The sequence below is a fragment of the Lipotes vexillifer genome, unplaced genomic scaffold (genome assembly GCF_000442215.2).
Source record: "Lipotes vexillifer unplaced genomic scaffold, Lipotes_vexillifer_v1.1 scaffold524, whole genome shotgun sequence".
Classification (NCBI taxonomy): domain Eukaryota; kingdom Metazoa; phylum Chordata; class Mammalia; order Artiodactyla; family Lipotidae; genus Lipotes; species Lipotes vexillifer.
The window spans coordinates 394,926-411,269 of record NW_006774722.1 but is presented as its reverse complement, the minus strand read 5'-3'; the positions used below and the strand labels follow the sequence as shown (position 1 = coordinate 411,269).

The 16,344-nt window shown below is 38.7% G+C and overlaps 1 protein-coding gene across 2 annotated transcripts; it reads right to left on the bottom strand.

Moving 5' to 3' along the window:
• Window positions 1-2,516: 2,516 nt before the first annotated feature.
• Window positions 2,517-16,090, bottom strand: SPO11 (SPO11 initiator of meiotic double strand breaks). Of its 2 annotated transcripts, XM_007449448.1 has the most exons (13): window positions 15,957-16,087; window positions 13,988-14,101; window positions 12,598-12,686; window positions 11,890-11,956; window positions 11,552-11,660; window positions 11,125-11,208; window positions 10,371-10,407; window positions 9,970-10,079; window positions 7,590-7,689; window positions 7,135-7,172; window positions 6,136-6,212; window positions 3,851-3,962; window positions 2,527-3,159 (listed from the first exon to the last, which is right to left on the bottom strand). In XM_007449448.1, the coding sequence occupies exons 1-13, from the start codon at window positions 16,085-16,087 to the stop codon at window positions 3,040-3,042; spliced, it is 1,188 nt and encodes a 395-aa protein (XP_007449510.1). In that variant the 3' UTR covers window positions 2,527-3,039. The 2 variants fall into 2 exon arrangements, with proteins under 2 accessions (XP_007449511.1, XP_007449510.1); XM_007449449.1 differs by lacking the exon at window positions 13,988-14,101 and having other exon boundaries at window positions 2,517-3,159; window positions 15,957-16,090.
• Between the last annotated feature and the right edge of the window lie 254 nt (window positions 16,091-16,344).

The following is a 16,344-nucleotide window of genomic DNA, read 5'->3' as shown; positions in this document are numbered from 1 at the left end:
AGGGACTTCCCTGGTGGCGCAGTGGTTAAGAATCCGCCTGCCAATGCAGGGGACACAGGTTCGAGCCCTGGTCCAGGAAGATCCCATGTGCCACGGAGCAACTAAGCCCGCGAGCCACAACTACTGAGCCCACGTGCCTAGGGCCCGTGCTCCGCAACAAGAGAAGCCACCACAGTGAGAAGCCCGAGCACCGCGACAGAGTAGCCCCCGATTGGCCTGCGCGCAGCAATGAAGACCCAATGTAGCCAAAAGAAAGAAGAAAGAGATTCAGAGGAAGGGAGAGATCCATATAGGTTAAAACTCATTATGAGAAACTTCTTAGAAAGCTCATTCAAGAAATGGCTCAAAATGTGACATAGGGCTTCCCTGGTGGCGCAGTGGTTGAGAGTCCGCCTGCCAATGCAGGCGGCACGGGTTCGTGCCCCGGTCCGGGAGGATCCCACATGCTCCGTGAGCCGTGGCCGCTGAGCCTGCGCGTCCGGAGCCTGTGCTCCGCAACGGGAGAGGCCACAGCAGTGAGAGGCCCGCGTACCGCCAAAAAAAAAAACAACAAAAAAAATGTGACATAGAATAGAGCTGCTCCAAGTGTAGCTAATGGAGTCAGTGTAGTCCTCAAATTGTTAGCTGTCCACGGTAAATTCAGAAAATAAGATTAAGAATTTATAAACTTTTACAGTTGACTATTTTATGTGTTGAATCTAATAAGTGAGCTATAAAAGGTAAACAAATAAACAGTAAATACGCATGGTAGGGGGGATGTCTGTTGTCAGTTGCCATTTTAAGCAGCTGCCTATTTTACAGTAATACTTTTTAGAAACAAATCGTAAGAATGAGAATTCTGGCTGGGTCCCAAGTGGCTACTAACATGGACTCTTCAGCCGCGTGTGCCGCCGGCAGGGCGCAGAGCCGCAGTGCCGCGTGCGCTTCGCTCTCCTCCCGCTTCCGTCTCCCAAATGACTGAAAATTATTTCAATTTCCAAATATAAACTTGAAGTGAGTTTAATTATCCAAACAACGTATCTGCAAGCCTTTTTTCAAATTTTAATTATTATAGGTTTTTTTTTTCTTCCTTCCCATTTTGACAGCGTATCCTAATCCAGACATCCTGTGGCTTAACCATATATTTCTAAGTTAGTAGTTTTCTCCTTTACAAAACTTGTCAAAATCCAATGATTATTAGCTGTTAAAGGAGGGAGCATGGCATACATTCAAAGAAAAACTTGAGATGTATAAAATGTTTTTAGAATTTTCAATAGTCTCGCAAGTAAGTCAAATCAACAGTTACCAAAATGTTCTCAGAATGAAATACCTGGTTCTGATGTGACTAGAGAATATAACATAACAAGCTTGACATCACAGGCTTGATATCGGGGAGCCTTGATTTGACACCTCGCCAACAACAGAAATTGTAGCCCCTTCCCGAGTGGTGTGCCTGCCCGGCCAAACGGGAAGCACTTTACATGTACCAGTATCGTGATTACAGCATGAACTCTGGAGTCAGAGTCTCTGGGATTAGGTCCCAGCTCCACTGCTTGATAGTTATGTGACCTTGGGAAAGTTACTTAACCTCTCTGCATGTTTCTTTCTTCATCTGTAAAATGGGGATGATAAGCAAGGTACCTAGCTCATAGGGTTTCTGTGAAAATGAAATTAATGTTCATAAAGCACCTAGAAAAATACCTGGCACATAATAAGTGCTATACAAGTATTTTCTTTCATTATTATATTTGACCTTATTTACCTCTTGAGCAGGGCTGGCTTCATGGCTGTGCTACCTGTGCAGTCACACTGGGCACCAGGCTGAGAAGGGCCCCATGCTCGGTTTAATTCTCGGCTGCTGTCATCTTGAAATTCTTGATAACTCTTGAACAAGGGACCCTACGCTGACCTTTTGCACTGGGCCCCAAATATTCAGCACCCGGCCTTGCTCTTGAGGTAGGTAGTGTTACTGTCCCCATTCCACTACATCTGGCTGTGTGGCTTTGGACAAGCAACATCCTCAGTGTTCTCACCTGTAAACTATAAGTGTAAGTACTGACCTGACAAGGCTCTTCTCAGGAGAATTAAATAAGATAACGTGTAAGCAGTGATTGGCATATACAAGTTCTCAGAAATATCTATTATTATTATTAATATTTATCTCAATAAAAAACTAACCCAACATTTCTTCACTTCTCCCATAAATACATAATCTTGCTTACAATTACAGTAAACTTTCCAGTGCAGTTAAAACTTTATTGAAAGTACAGAATAAAATCATAAAACTCATCTCTGGAAAAATTAAGATAAGTTCATGAGAGGAAAAGACCACATCTCTACTGTCATAGAGAAAGGCCTTATTAACACTTGAGGTTTCTGTTAATCTTGAGACAAGTTTTTGTTCTCTAAACCTAGACTAGAGAAGAATTCAGGTGACTTGAATTTGGGTGAGAACTGATACAACCCTGGGGAAATTTTTCAAATAAGTATATTATTTAAAAAAAGTATGCTCAAAATCAAAACAAAGCACTGAAGACTACATCAATTCAAATATTTATTCATAATAAACATTACTAATTTCACAGTAAATGAATGAGGTATGACCCTCATACTATGAAGACAAAGGAAAATATAACTAAGAAGAAACTGCTGGACACTATCATTCATTTGCAACCTCTCAAAGTTAGGTTATTATTATTTTTGTTACTGATAAGATACCCCATGCCTTAACATTACTTGTATTGTAGAAAGTAAATAAAATATTTCTGCAGACTTTGATGACATGTGTAAACATTTTTTTTCAAACAAAATTTAAAAGTCAAAATAACATACATTCTTTTATGATTTACTTTAGAACATAGGACAGAAATTAGTCTCTACAGAGAAGGATAAAATAAAGCCTTCTGAAGAAAATTAGAGTGCAGCATTTTTTTGACAAAAAATACAATTGACGGAAATTATTTTATTAAGACCATATGTTCTTTCCACAACAGCATCCACTGCTGAAAACAAAACTAATGAAAAGCCTCTTGCAATCACAAGATACATTCTGATATATTTTTATATCCACCCTCCAAATTTTAACTTGTTGGGTAAGTACACTCTGGAAAGATAATCTGATGATAGGAAGGTCAGAGCTTGAATTTCTGCCTTCAGTTTAGAGTCTGCCATTATTTCCATCTGTCAATAAAAGTAAAATACAATCATACCAGAGTCCTTTGCTACAGTTCTGTCAACTCAGACTGGTAAAACTAGATTTGTTTTATTCTCCAAAGCCATCGGCAATACTCTTTAGGTCAGCCAGAATATTCTGGAGCTGCTACAGCTAAAAATATTAGTATGGATTCCTTCAATAATTAGGAATGGTCTGGGATCTTTATAATCTCCTTCTCTCCTTTTTTTCCCCCATGAACTATGATACAGCCATAGACAATGGGTATATAACTATGATGAGGATAAACTAGATCAGCTCCACCCAGCTGATCTTATCTATTAGCATTCACAGTTCAATGTTTCTACAACCATTTACTGCTGAACAACACACACGTTAGTTGTTGGTTATATAAAAATTCAAGAAGGGGCTTCCCTGGTGGCGCAGTGGTTGGGAGTCCGCCTGCCGATGCAGGGGACACGGGTTCGTGCCCCGGTCCGGGAGGATCCCACATGCCGCGGAGCTGCTGGGCCCGTGAGCCATGGCTGCTGGGCCTGCGCGTCCGCAACAGGAGAGGCCATAGCAGTGAGAGGCCCACGTACCGCAAAAAAAAAAAAAAAAAAAAAATTCAAGAAGGATAGTTCCAAAATATTATGTAAATAGCCACTGCTAAAGTAAAAGGCAATAAAACATACATTTGAATTTTAAAAAGAAACATACTTCTTTTCTCCAAAATGGTTGGCAAGTAATATAAGGTCTCTTCAGGATACTGTCAAGTTTCATTTGGTCCTGTTTAGTCAGTGGAATTAAAGTACCTTTAGGTATATTTAATCTGGAAAAAAAATAGATGAAAAAAATCAGTAAAAACAAAGTGCTCCTGTAACTTTAAGATCACATACACTTCATTTTTATTTATCATACTATTTCAAGAGACTCAGAAATAACAGATGAGAAAATTAGTACAGATCCACTTTTAAATACAGAATTTGGGGGATCTGGCATGTCTTAGACCAGCAAATGTTCAAGATCATAGCAGAAGTCTGTTTTAAGTTGTTTTCTTTCATGCCACACTCACAGGACGATGACAGGAAGACAGACATTGGTTATAAAACAAATGCCGAGAACACTAACATCATGTGTATCAACACCAAGGCAGCCCCCAGAGCACCACAGGTTTGAAGCAGTGAGCGCCAGTATGTGTGGCCAGCAGCAAGATCCACTGTGGGATTTTAGGTTCCACTGAATACTTAATTCTCTGTAATTCATTGAGAATTTTCTGGGCCAAAGAAGTTAGTCTATCAGTTTTCACTTATGCATTCATGCATGCACACAGACATGCACACATCTATTTAGTTTTACACTTTTAAAAAGTAGATTGTAATTTTATCTTGGTATGTGTTTTAAAAATAGAACATGAGAGGTCCAGGATTTATGTTGTGAACTGCTTTTTGAAGTCACAAATCCTGGATTTCTCAGGAGAGCTCCAGTTTCAAACAGTCTTCTTCAATGTCCCCATAATTATGACCATTTGCCAGCGGCAGCTCCTGAATAGGATGACAATCTGATTGAAAGGGAGGCCGAGAGGGTTTCCCTTGAAGCCATGTTTGTGTTGCTATCATCCCTTTTTCTTTGATTGTACATTTATTTAGAGTGGCTTTTGAGGGCACTGATGGAATTTATGAGAGGCAGCTAGAGTTTCTTCAAGTTTTCCACCTCAATAATCAGATCCTCTGTCCTAAAGTTGTGTTAGAAATGCTATTCCTACAAACAGATGACCCCCAAGGGATTTTGACCATGACATACACACTAAATTGACAAAACTTTGATTCACTAGAGCGAAAACATTCAAAAATCGAAAACTGAATGTTTGCTCTGGTGCCCTCATTTTGTTAGAAGCAGTGATTACCCAAAACCTGTCCATATTCCATATTTATAAAATAAGCACCTGTTACCACAGTTTGCTCACTGCTTAAAGAAATCCAATAAATGTTTAATTTCATTCTCACTGGCTAATTAAAACAATAAAATATTTTAAAATATCACATTAGCAGAGATGAATAAAGTGATAACTGTCTCAGGCTGAAGGACAGATGGGCTCTTACTCTCCAGGGAAAACAAAATAATTAACCTATCCAGAGGGCAGTCAAAGCCTTAAAAATGTGCATACCCTTTGACCCAGCAATTCTGGGAATTCGGCTTATGGGACTAATTAAGGATACGGGGCAAAGATTTAGTTACAAGATGGTCCATCAAAGCACTATCCGTTGGAACAGAGACGTGGAAACCACCCAAACTTTCAGCTGGAAGGGGCTGACTGAATAAACACACTCAGAATTGGAACTCAGCAGAAGACATTCAAATTAGGTCTTAGGAATGTATTTACTGATAAGGAAAAGTGATCACATTGTGTTATGTGAGAAAAGCAGACTACAAAATAGAGTATGACTCCATTCTTTTGGAAGAAGTTATGGCAAGGCACAGCAAATAATCAAGAAGGGTAAAGCTGTTCATCTGTAGGTGACTTTTATCTTGTTACTTAATGATATTTTCTCTATAATGAACATATATATATTAAAAATGACAAAATTTAGATTTCCCAACTTTAATCTTAAAATGAGATTTTTAAATGAAGTTAAAATTTTAAATCTATGATAAAGTTAATTCATATGGCAAATAGTGTTGTCAATGATTACCATTTAACTAGATTCAATGTCTTCATACTTTCTAAGTATACAAAAAATTACTAAACACTTTAACCATAAAGGTAAAACAAAAAATGTCTTCTAGCTAGCTAAAGGTTCAATTAACCAAATATATTTAAGTATTTTAGTAGTTGAAACAGAAACATGGATAAATGTAATTCATAATTATATAATCCCCAGTCATTGTGAACACGGTAAGTAAAAACTGTTAAGTGCTTTCCCCGGTAGTGACTTTTTAGGCTGAGTGTTACATATTACAATGAATCATCATTTTAAATATCCTACTTCTGCTAACCGCCTAACCTTTTGATATCAGAAGGGAGGAGGCCAAGCCATCTAATAGCTGGAACTGTGAGATTATGGGCTTCAAAAGACATAGCCTAAAATAAAGAGCAGAAGTATATTAGCTAAGGTATGCAGAGAACTAGCATACTTGTTTCTGCAGCAAATCTTTTAACTTATTAGGAAGGACCAGTACTGAAGACTTCACACCCCCAGAGACCACAGAAGTTAAGAAAATCACCAGGGGCTTAGCTAAACTTGACTTTCAGTGGAGATTTGAAAACTGCTCTGTAGTATTTCTGTATTGCTTTTCTATAAAGTAAAACTACAGATGACCCCTCTGACCTGCATTTACTGTTGGTCGTGATTCCATACCTTAACACCTCGCTCCACCATCCTTTTCATCTGCTATAAACATATACATCAGGACACTCAAGGTGTACTCCAATGGTTCCCAAACTTCACCATGTGTCAGAATCACTTGGAGGGCCCACCCTTGGAAATCCAGACTCAGGAGGTCTGGATGGGGATTGAGATTTGCATTTCTAACAAGTTCCCAGGTGATGCTGATGTCCAGGACCACATTTTTGACAACCGTTGACGTGTGGTAGTTGCAGTCTCTAGTGGTGAAGTTTGGTGATCTTCTCATTTCTCCTTACGGTTGGAATTGGAAAAGTCAGAATTCAAGGCTATATATAATTTTCAGGGTATAACTGGTGATCAATGTTGCTACGCTGAGGGCCCTTAGTTACTTCAGCAGGCCAGGAAAGTGGAGGATCATTAATGCCTCTTGCCCACAGGTAATCCCACTCCCACTCTGTCATCTGCAGCCACACTGGTCATGTTGGAAGCTGGAATCACAGGTCTGAAATAGACTGGCCCTAGACTAGGACAGTAGCTTCCCTGGTACATTGTGGGGGCCCTTAGCTTACTAGGGGCTGATAAGTAAATGCAGAAATCACTTCAGTGAATATAAAATATCTCAATAGTGAAAAAGGAAAAATATTTTTCTATACTTACCATAGATCCATACTTATAGATACACATTATTTCTATGCCTGTTAAAAAAGTTAACTTTAAAATTAGTCTTCTTGCATATTATAGGCTAGATAATTATACCTAACATCTGCAATTTTTATTTTTGTGGACATTACCAATGGAAAATTTATGGTTCTGTTTAATACGGTAAAAACAGCGATAAGTTGCCCCAAATGATTACAGTCATTCATTTTAATATAATAATCATATTCTTTTAATTTTTTTTTTTTTCCGGCCACGCTGCACGGCATGTGGGATCTTGGTTCCCCGATCAGGGACTGAACCTGTGCCCACTGAAGTGGAAGTGCAGAGCCTTAACCACTGGATGGTCAGGGAAGTCCCAGAATATTTTATGAAAGTGTTCTATGAGCAGAAAAACACAACTACAGATATGATTTATTATTACTATTGTTTCAAATAGTCCAACAATAAATTACCATGTGGATCAGCATCTACAAGAGTGAAAATAGGAATGTGAAATGTATCCCACAGCTTCTTGACTAAAAGTCTTGTGTTCAGATCAGGTACTCCCTTTCCCTAAAAACAAGTATTGAAATCATTTAGTAGAATGAAACTGATAAAACTATATTCTTATTTTGTTAATAACTTAAAAGTTAGATCCCCTCACCTTAAATTTCAGGTGATGGAAGATTGGTTTTGACTGTGAAAAAATGTACACTATATACAACAGGGTGAAAAAGCCCACATAACTTCATACCTTTGACAATTATCCCAGTCCTAGAAAATAATCCTAAGGAAATATTTCAGCAGAAACAGAGATAAGAAAAATCTGACATACATAAAGATGTCCACTGCAGGGTTATTTAACAGGACAGAAACAATGATAAATAGCCAAAATATCTCACAACAGGGACATGGAGAGGCAGCAGAGCACGGTGGTGATATGCACCAGCTTTGGGGCCAGACAGCCTGGGCTGACATCTGGCTCTGCCACTTCTTAGCAGCATGAACCTGAAAGAGTCATGAAGACTCTCTGAAGTTGGGGCTTCTTAACACCTTATAAAATTACTATAGGAATTAATTTAATGATTATAAAGCATTTAAAAGAGTACCTGGCTTACATTCAGAATTTAATAAACCTAAGCAGCATTAAAACAATAATTATGTAGAAAAGTAATTTAAAGAGCTTTACAACAGTGTTAGGAGAAAAAAGGAGAAAACCAAATGAAACATGGAGCAGAGAAGGAAGCAAGCAGAGAGAAGAATGGGCTTTCCACGCGACCGCTCTGAGTTTGAACTCCCTCTCCGCCAATCATTAGCAGGTAAAGTTGGGTTGGTTTCTTAGTGTCTTTAGGCCGTGGTTTTATTTATAAAATTGGGATAAATATGCCTGCCACACAGTTATGGGACTAGAGCGACGTGGAGCTGAACTGCCTGAAACCCAGTCCTAGTTTTGACCAGCCTTAAGATTGTGGTAAAATACCTTCCTGGGTCCCATTGTCCTATTGTTAAAATGGGGATGATAATAATACCTAGCTCACAAAGTTGGAGAGACTTTACACGTTGATATGTGAAAAACAGCACTAAAATGGGAACCCTTATTGTATCCAGTGCCCGGCAGAGCTCCTGGCACATCATGAGCACTTAGTGAATGCTAGTGTATTTTAATGTTTTCCTTTGGGAACGACTACACATGTATGTGGTAGAGGAGACCACAGAGGAGTACCAAAGTCTCCTTCCTAGCCTGGCCCTCGGTTCTCAGCTCCCCTCTGTAGAGACAGCTACTACAGGTCAGCTGCTTGTGGGTGTTTCACCATAGCAATGACAGCAATTACCAGTGGACACCATGATAGCACCAACGCGTAGGTAGGCAAGGACTAGGAGGCAGCCTACAAGAGGAAAGACAAGGTAGAAAAAGAAATGTGACAGAGAGCCGAGCTTTACTTGCGTCTCCGATGCGCCAGTACCAGCCGTGATTCAAACGCCAACAGCTGAACAGAGGCCGGGGCCCGGGCAGCTTTCTCTGTCGGTAGTGGCTTGGCTTCCTATCAGCCCAGCAAGCATGCACTCTCACCAGGGACGTGTGAAAGCGGAGGAGGACTGGACCAAAGCGTGAGCCACAGGACACCCCCACTGAGAGATCACTTCAGGGGTTTAGGTAGCGCCTTTATTACTTATGAGCACTCAGTCTGCATTTTCCATCTCAACCGTTCTCCCCTCACTTCAAACTGGGCAGAGGCCACTAGGATTTCCTGCTATCATCTCAAATTCATATTTCTAAAACTACATGCAACATCTTTCTGCCGCGAAGAGCTGAGCCTTCCTGCCAGTTGTCCTGTAGTATCGACGGTGACATCATGGTGAAGTTCCACACATCAGAGTCATTTTGACTCCTTCCCCTCATCCTGTGGTCACCACGTCCTTTTTCCAAGGATTTGCCTTGGAAATGCCCTTTGCTTAAGCCCTTTCTCCTTAATCATTCCCCTGGCATCCTTCCACCCAGGCAACCACCTGAGAGCCTCTGGACAGGCTCCCCAAATCCAGTTATGATGTTCTCCGTCTAACTGATGACGCTGTGCACTAATCCCTGTCATTTCCTTTCTCACCAATCCACTTTTGTAAGCACCTGATATTTACACTGTATCAGGATGCCTCCTGGGGGGCGTTATTTGATTTCAGTCAGATTTGAGGATGGTTAAATAAACACCTTGGAAATTCTCGTTCTATAATCCCAAAGGATGCATCATATTGATAACAGAATGCTGTCCAAGCTTATGGATGATGTTATAAACCCCTCTTACCAATCACCAATGTAGTATGTTAGTTTTGGAATTGTGGTAAAGGTAGATAATATACCGTAACCATGATGCACGGAGACATTTTGGTGCAAAAACTGTCATCTAGGAGCCGCTGAAATGTTGCATCTTTTTCTACAATTAATAGAAATTTTGCATCTGTAATTAAATCTGTGAAGTTAAGGCTGATAAATTTAAGGCACACGTATTTCAATTTAACCACTAACTAAATAACGGTTATATTTGAAGGTAAACAGATATCTATTCACACACAGTATTTAGATATCTGTCTCTCCTACTAGATGGTGAGCTCCTAAAAGGATCTTTAAAAAGGGACCATGGTGTGCTCATCTTGACCACTACAGGGTTTGGCTTGTTGGTTACATATTATGAAGGCTTGATTTATCAAAGTCATGGATGAATGAACATTCTAGACGTTTAAATAGTTTTCCCAAAGGATACTCTGAATTCCTTGAATATTAGATGGCACAGCAACAGCCTAAGTTAACAAAACAAGACAGTTTTTATTTTAAATAAATGGCAAGTTTAACGACATTTAAAAATTTATCACAAAAATCCTGTATTTTCATTAAAAAAATACACCTGTTATCAGAGGTCTATGCCTCAGTAAGAAAACAGTAGGACACAGATTTACTTTTCAGTAAGAAAACAGACATATGACCTAAACTATTTCCCAGAAGGTGAGAATTTCTTGGAAATTTTATAGATATGTGGCTTAAAAAGCAGAAACTGATGAAGGAAAGACTTCCTTATGCAGGATCTCATAGGTGTCATTCTCCTCTTTCCAAAATGGTGAGCTGGCCCTTTCCAAACTTCTGTGCTAGTTCAGTTCTGTGGGCTTTCCACATACCAAGCCTAACAAATAGTTTAGTAACAAACATTAATTTCAGAACCAGAGAATTTTATGAAGATTACATAAATAACCATGCTAAAATGGTCAGGTCACACTCTACCTGAAAACAACAGTGCATTTTAAAAAGGAATGTGTATGTTTGTTTCTTTCAATATGACATTTGGCAAGTGGCATACTTTGAAACTATGTAATGTACAACCCTGTACAGCATATACATATTCATTGATTTTATTTTAAAATCTTAAGCTCCAAACTACATAACAAGGCAGTAAATAAAATACATTTCAAAAACAAACGATCTGAAATGGAGTTAAAACACGTGAAAACATTAATGATGCTTACTGTTGCACATGCACAATTCACCTTGGTGCCATCTTCCTCGATATACCTTAAATTGCCAGCAATTAAACCTTTTGATGTAGATAACTGAAAAAATAATAGACATATCTGAAACCTTTTTCTTGAGTTTACTTTATGCTTCTAAGTCCCTTCTCATGTTCACCTCTTAATTATATGTATTTTGGCTCAGACTGGAATTTAAGAAATAAAGGAGAAAATATGTAAGAGCATTTAGAAATGAAAAATAGTTGAAAATTCATCTGTTTTGGTTCATTTATCCAAGGGAATACAATGAGAACAGATTATTTAAATTCATAGTGAGAAAAACATAGTATCAAAAATATGGAAAGAAGGCACAGATTACATTTATTCTTCTATTACAATTTTTATATGTTTTGTCTTAAAATGTTTTGTATTAAATGCTACTTACTATATGCAGACTTCTCCTCGGCACTTTTAACATACAGGAAATATCATTGATAATATTGTCCACAACAGTCTGGTTACCAAAGAGTTGGCTGTCGGTGTAATATATGTCTCTATGAAAATTTTAAAAATATATATTTTAATTAACCATATTCTCTTTGAATATAAGTATTGGAGTATTAAATGAAGAAGGCGTTAACTGGATGAAGGCAACATATAAGCAAAGTAGTTTACTACCCATAGCCTAGTTTTATGTAACTTTTCAAAACATATAATGAAAGTTAATGCCACTAAATCTCACACTGCATTTTAAAGAGTAATTTATTAGAACAATGTACTTACCGTTTGGTTGCATAAGTGTTGCTCTGTACTAATTTATAAATCATGGACAATATTTTAAGAATTAGCGCTGGAAAATAAGATGCAATAAACAGTTTACTCATCATTTTTCTTACAAATTCAAAACATACTGCTATCAAGAATTTTAACTGTCCTCAGTTACTTTCCACAATATTACAAAAATTATCTTCCCGGGCTTCCCTGGTGGCGCAGTGGTTGAGAGTCTGCCTGCCGATGCAGGGGACACGGGTTCGTGCCCCGGTCTGGGAAGATCCCACATGCCGCGGAGCGGCCGGGCCCGTGAGCCACGGCTGCTGAGCCTGCGCGTCCGGAGCCTGTGCTCCGCAAGGGGAGAGGCCACAGCAGTGAGAGGCCCGCGTACAGCAAAAAAAAAAAAAAAAAATTATCTTCCCAAAATAGAAGTGTTAAGTACAGAATAATAATTGCCTGAAGAATCAGATAAAATTAATTGCTCTATGTACAGCAAAATTGAGAGAATACTTTTCCACTGAATCATGCATCTTGAAAATTTCTTTTGAAATAATACTTTACTTCTATGGTTATTAACAATGCAAAATTCTATAAATTTATTTCAAGTACAGGGTGGCCTATTAAAGAACAAGTAAAATTATTTAGCTAGGAAAAACTATAACCCAGAAGGTAACCAAAATTATTTATTTTACTACAGAAAGCTAAGAAAGATTAATTTACCAAAAGTTTTAACTGATTTTGGTGAATCACTTTTGATTTTTCTTGTGGTACAATGAGATACCATGTGAAGACCCACAGAATCTTCAAACCTGTCATTTTGTTTAAAGCAAGGGAATAGAATAAAAAAGAATTAACTTCTGAACACCAAACAATATACACTTAATGTCCTCTTCTGAACATCATTTAAATCCCCATTTCTTCTCAATGTAAGCACTGATATATTATGATAACCTCGCTTATAAGCTTAGATAATTCCAGGTGGTAATTAGGTAATTAGCTTTGCAGCATACAGAGGCACTAAAAGCAAGTGTGTAAAATACATGAATTAAATACCTTTAATTATGATGTGTGTGTGTGTGTGTGTGTATTTCTTTCCCAGGAAGATATTTAGGGTATGTGAACTATTACCAAATATTTCACAATTTTATTAGCATTTTGCTCATTTTCTTGGTTGGTTTATTTAATTGATTGGTTTATTTAATAATTTTACTCAATTAATAATAAGTTTTGAAATGTTTTGTTTAATTTACCCCCAAAATTACAGTAAATGAAATAACAATTTATACTAGGCTGTTAAATTGAACTGCCAAGGCTGTCCTAAAGGTGGCAGAAGGCACCAGGCAAATAGGCCAGGTGACAGCTGCTTCAAGATCCATCTTGCAAAATATGATTCAAAAGTTTACAGTTACATTAATTACATTGCTCATAAAAGAATACTCAGTGCCTAAAGAGCCTTAAAATTACTTTAATTCTGTTTCTGTAACTCTTATTGAAGACTATTCTCGTAGTGTTTTTCATTATTAAGTGGTAAGTGTCTACAGGTTGACGATCTGAAAGAAACAAACTATGTAACTAGGTTCCAGGACTTTGATAAAGCTGTTTGCTGATTTTACCCTCTTGGACACAGGACTTAGCAGGGGGAGATTTGCTAGGGGAAAGAGCCATCAAAATATGCTCTATGTTCAGGATACATTTATTTTGGTTTCAGTATCAGGACTGGTTGTAGCTCCCCTGAGCAAGCGGTTTGCTTCTGCAGTACAGATGAGAATTCCACTGGTGCTAGTTCCCTCTTTTGAGTGCTAGAAAGCTTAGATCCAAGTCTGGAGCCTATTTTTAGCAGGACTGTGAGACTCTATCATACGCATTCTGAATTCTAACCCCTTTTGGGGCTCCACTTTTTGTTCCTAGCACTGTTTTCCCTTTGCCTTATCTTTCACACCTACTTCTAGTTTATAAAACCTGCCTGTATGGTATGTATTTTGTAAACTTCCTTAGATCTTTTTGGCAAGGTAAGGGCAATGAAAAGAATTAAATCCAACTAGAACTCGAACTCAAACTCAAATAATGACATAGATACTGCATTTAACGGTAAACAATGCAAAATGCCCACTTTATATTTTCCCAGCTCGATCTGTTGTCTATTGTGAATGCAGGCGCTTCATTTCTTGCCAAGCTTGTGATTATGTCTTGGATGACACTTTCTATAGATGCAAGAACCTCAGAACTGAAACAATAAATACACCATGATTCAGTCTTAATTCTAAATTAGACCTTTACAGTATGTAACATTTCCCCAGATCAACATTAAAGTAATTTTTAGGGTCATTGGTTGTTTTTTAAGACTAGGTGATACATGTCCATAATATTCTCTCCCACTAAATTTTTACAACAGTAATGCATTAAAACAACAACTGTATTTATAGTGGTGAATTACAGAGAAATTTCATTTGCTTGTAATTTTACTTCTCAATTACCAATGGAAGTAATATCTCCCTTTTAAATTAATGACTAGACAATATAATTTATAAATATATTTTTATCTACTCTTCGTATCAACCTACTTTAAATACAAAATCATTGACTTGACATACTACTGATAAATCTTTTAATTAAAATTGATGTAATACTTGCTTTAATTTCCCCAAAATGCAAAGCGAAAATATTTCAAAAGAAAAACTTCGTGCTGTAGCACGTTACCTTAATTGATCTCATGCCATAAATCAGCCCTTTTGAATTTTAGTGACACAAAAAGAAAAAAGTTTAATCACTACCATAAAGGGACTTGGCAACTACTACACCACAGAAAATTATTAAGACTTAGCCCAGTTTTCTGTCAGCTGACTTTTAATTTCACAAGCCATCAGCTTCAAAAAATGTTATTCTGTTATAAACACCGTAAGAATACTGCCTAGGAAGGGAACTCATATTAAATCTAGAAAATGCACAAAATGTAGTGTTCTAATTTCCACAGAAACATCAGAGTTTTCATGGAAAATGCATGTATCAGAAAATAAATTTTAAAACATTCCATATTTTCTAATAGCAGGACGCAAAACCTGATTCAAATATCTCATTTTTCCAGCCTGGAAAAAAATGTTATGATAACATTATGACCAACTTCAAAACAACCAGATTTACATCTGAAATGTAAAAAGGGACTTCCATCCCTTTCTTTCCTTTACTCTCAATTCTCCCTTAAACTAAATCCTATTGTAAAAAAATTTTTGTGGGTTTTTCCGGCTTTTTGGTTTTTTGGTAGTTGGTTTGGGCTTAAAAGTAAAAGGCAGTAATTTGTTTACGTGAAAAAGTTTGCTGATAAATGGGAAAAGCAGATCAAGGAAGCAGAACAACAGAGCATTTTAAGTAAAAGTGGTGAATAATGTAAACATAATTTCGGAAGTTAACTCTAAGCTGGGCAGCTGGAGAATCGAGTAACTGATTTTATCAGCACCGCACTCTGAGCTAACCTCTAACTGCTTTAATCGATTTAAAGAAATGTACATTCTCTTCACTTCGAAGTAAAAAACCCCATTGTCTCACTAGAAACCATTTAAAATGTGTTGACTTCCTTGTTCATTTTGATAAAACACACTTATTGAGAACTCAAAACATTGATTTTCCCCTCTTCCAAAAAAAAAAAAAGCCTGAAAACTTCTAAAGTTAAATTTTTACACTTTTTTTTTTTTTAAAACAAACACAAGGCCAAACTGTGCCCTAAACTCCCCCAAACTGTTAGGATTTCAAGAAACTCGTGAACCCAGCTGTGGGGATGCTCCTGGAACATTCTAGAAGACGGGGGGGCGAAAAGGACTCAGGGGGGGGGGGGGGAGGGTGGTCTGTCACCAGGCTTTCTGAGTTCAAAATAAGTTAGCAGAGAAAGGGGGTCGCTAAACAAGGGCCTTTCTCGGGGTTCAGGGTTGGCGGGCCCAACAGGCTTCATTCACCCCGTGGCCGCCACAGTGGAAGACAGGAAGGGGGCCCAGCATTTCCCCACAGAACACCTCAAGCCCGGCTGCGGCTGCGCCGAGGAAGCTTTTCGCTAAGTCCCGGTGTCGGCGCCCCAGAAGGAGCCCTCATACCTAGTGGCCAGGTGCGTCCCCCCGCCAGCGGGCTCCCCGCCGCCTTTCCTCAGGGCGGCCAGCAGGGAAGCCCTGTGCTGGTCCAAAACCTGGAAGAACGAGGCCTCAGGACCCCTGGGTGCAAAGGCCATGAGGACCGCCCAGCAGTGAAAGCGTCCAAGAGCAGGAACTTGACTTGGCCGGATATCGCCCTTCCCCGCACCCACAGAGCACTTCCAGGATAGGATGGAGCTCCTTTCCCGCACTTTCTGGAGAGGGCTGACCGCGCATGTGCACCCCTCACCCCTCCCCAGGCAGAGCTGGACCAACGCATGCGCATAGCACCTCCATTGAGTGAGGCCTGCGTGCTCGGGGCTCTCTCAGGCGCAATCCTACCTGGGAGGGAAAG

Excerpts from the sequence above, each read along its gene's own strand:
- SPO11 (XM_007449448.1), bottom strand. The coding sequence starts at position 16,087 with ATGGCCTTTGCACCCAGGGGTCCTGAGGCCTCGTTCTTCCAGGTTTTG. Across the intron at positions 14,102-15,956 it reads GGGACGCACCTGGCCACTAG|TTCTGAGGTTCTTGCATCTA; the intron begins GTATGAGGGCTC and ends TTATTGTTTCAG. Across the intron at positions 11,957-12,597 it reads AAAATCAGTTAAAACTTTTG|CGCTAATTCTTAAAATATTG; the intron begins GTAAATTAATCT and ends CTTATTTTCCAG.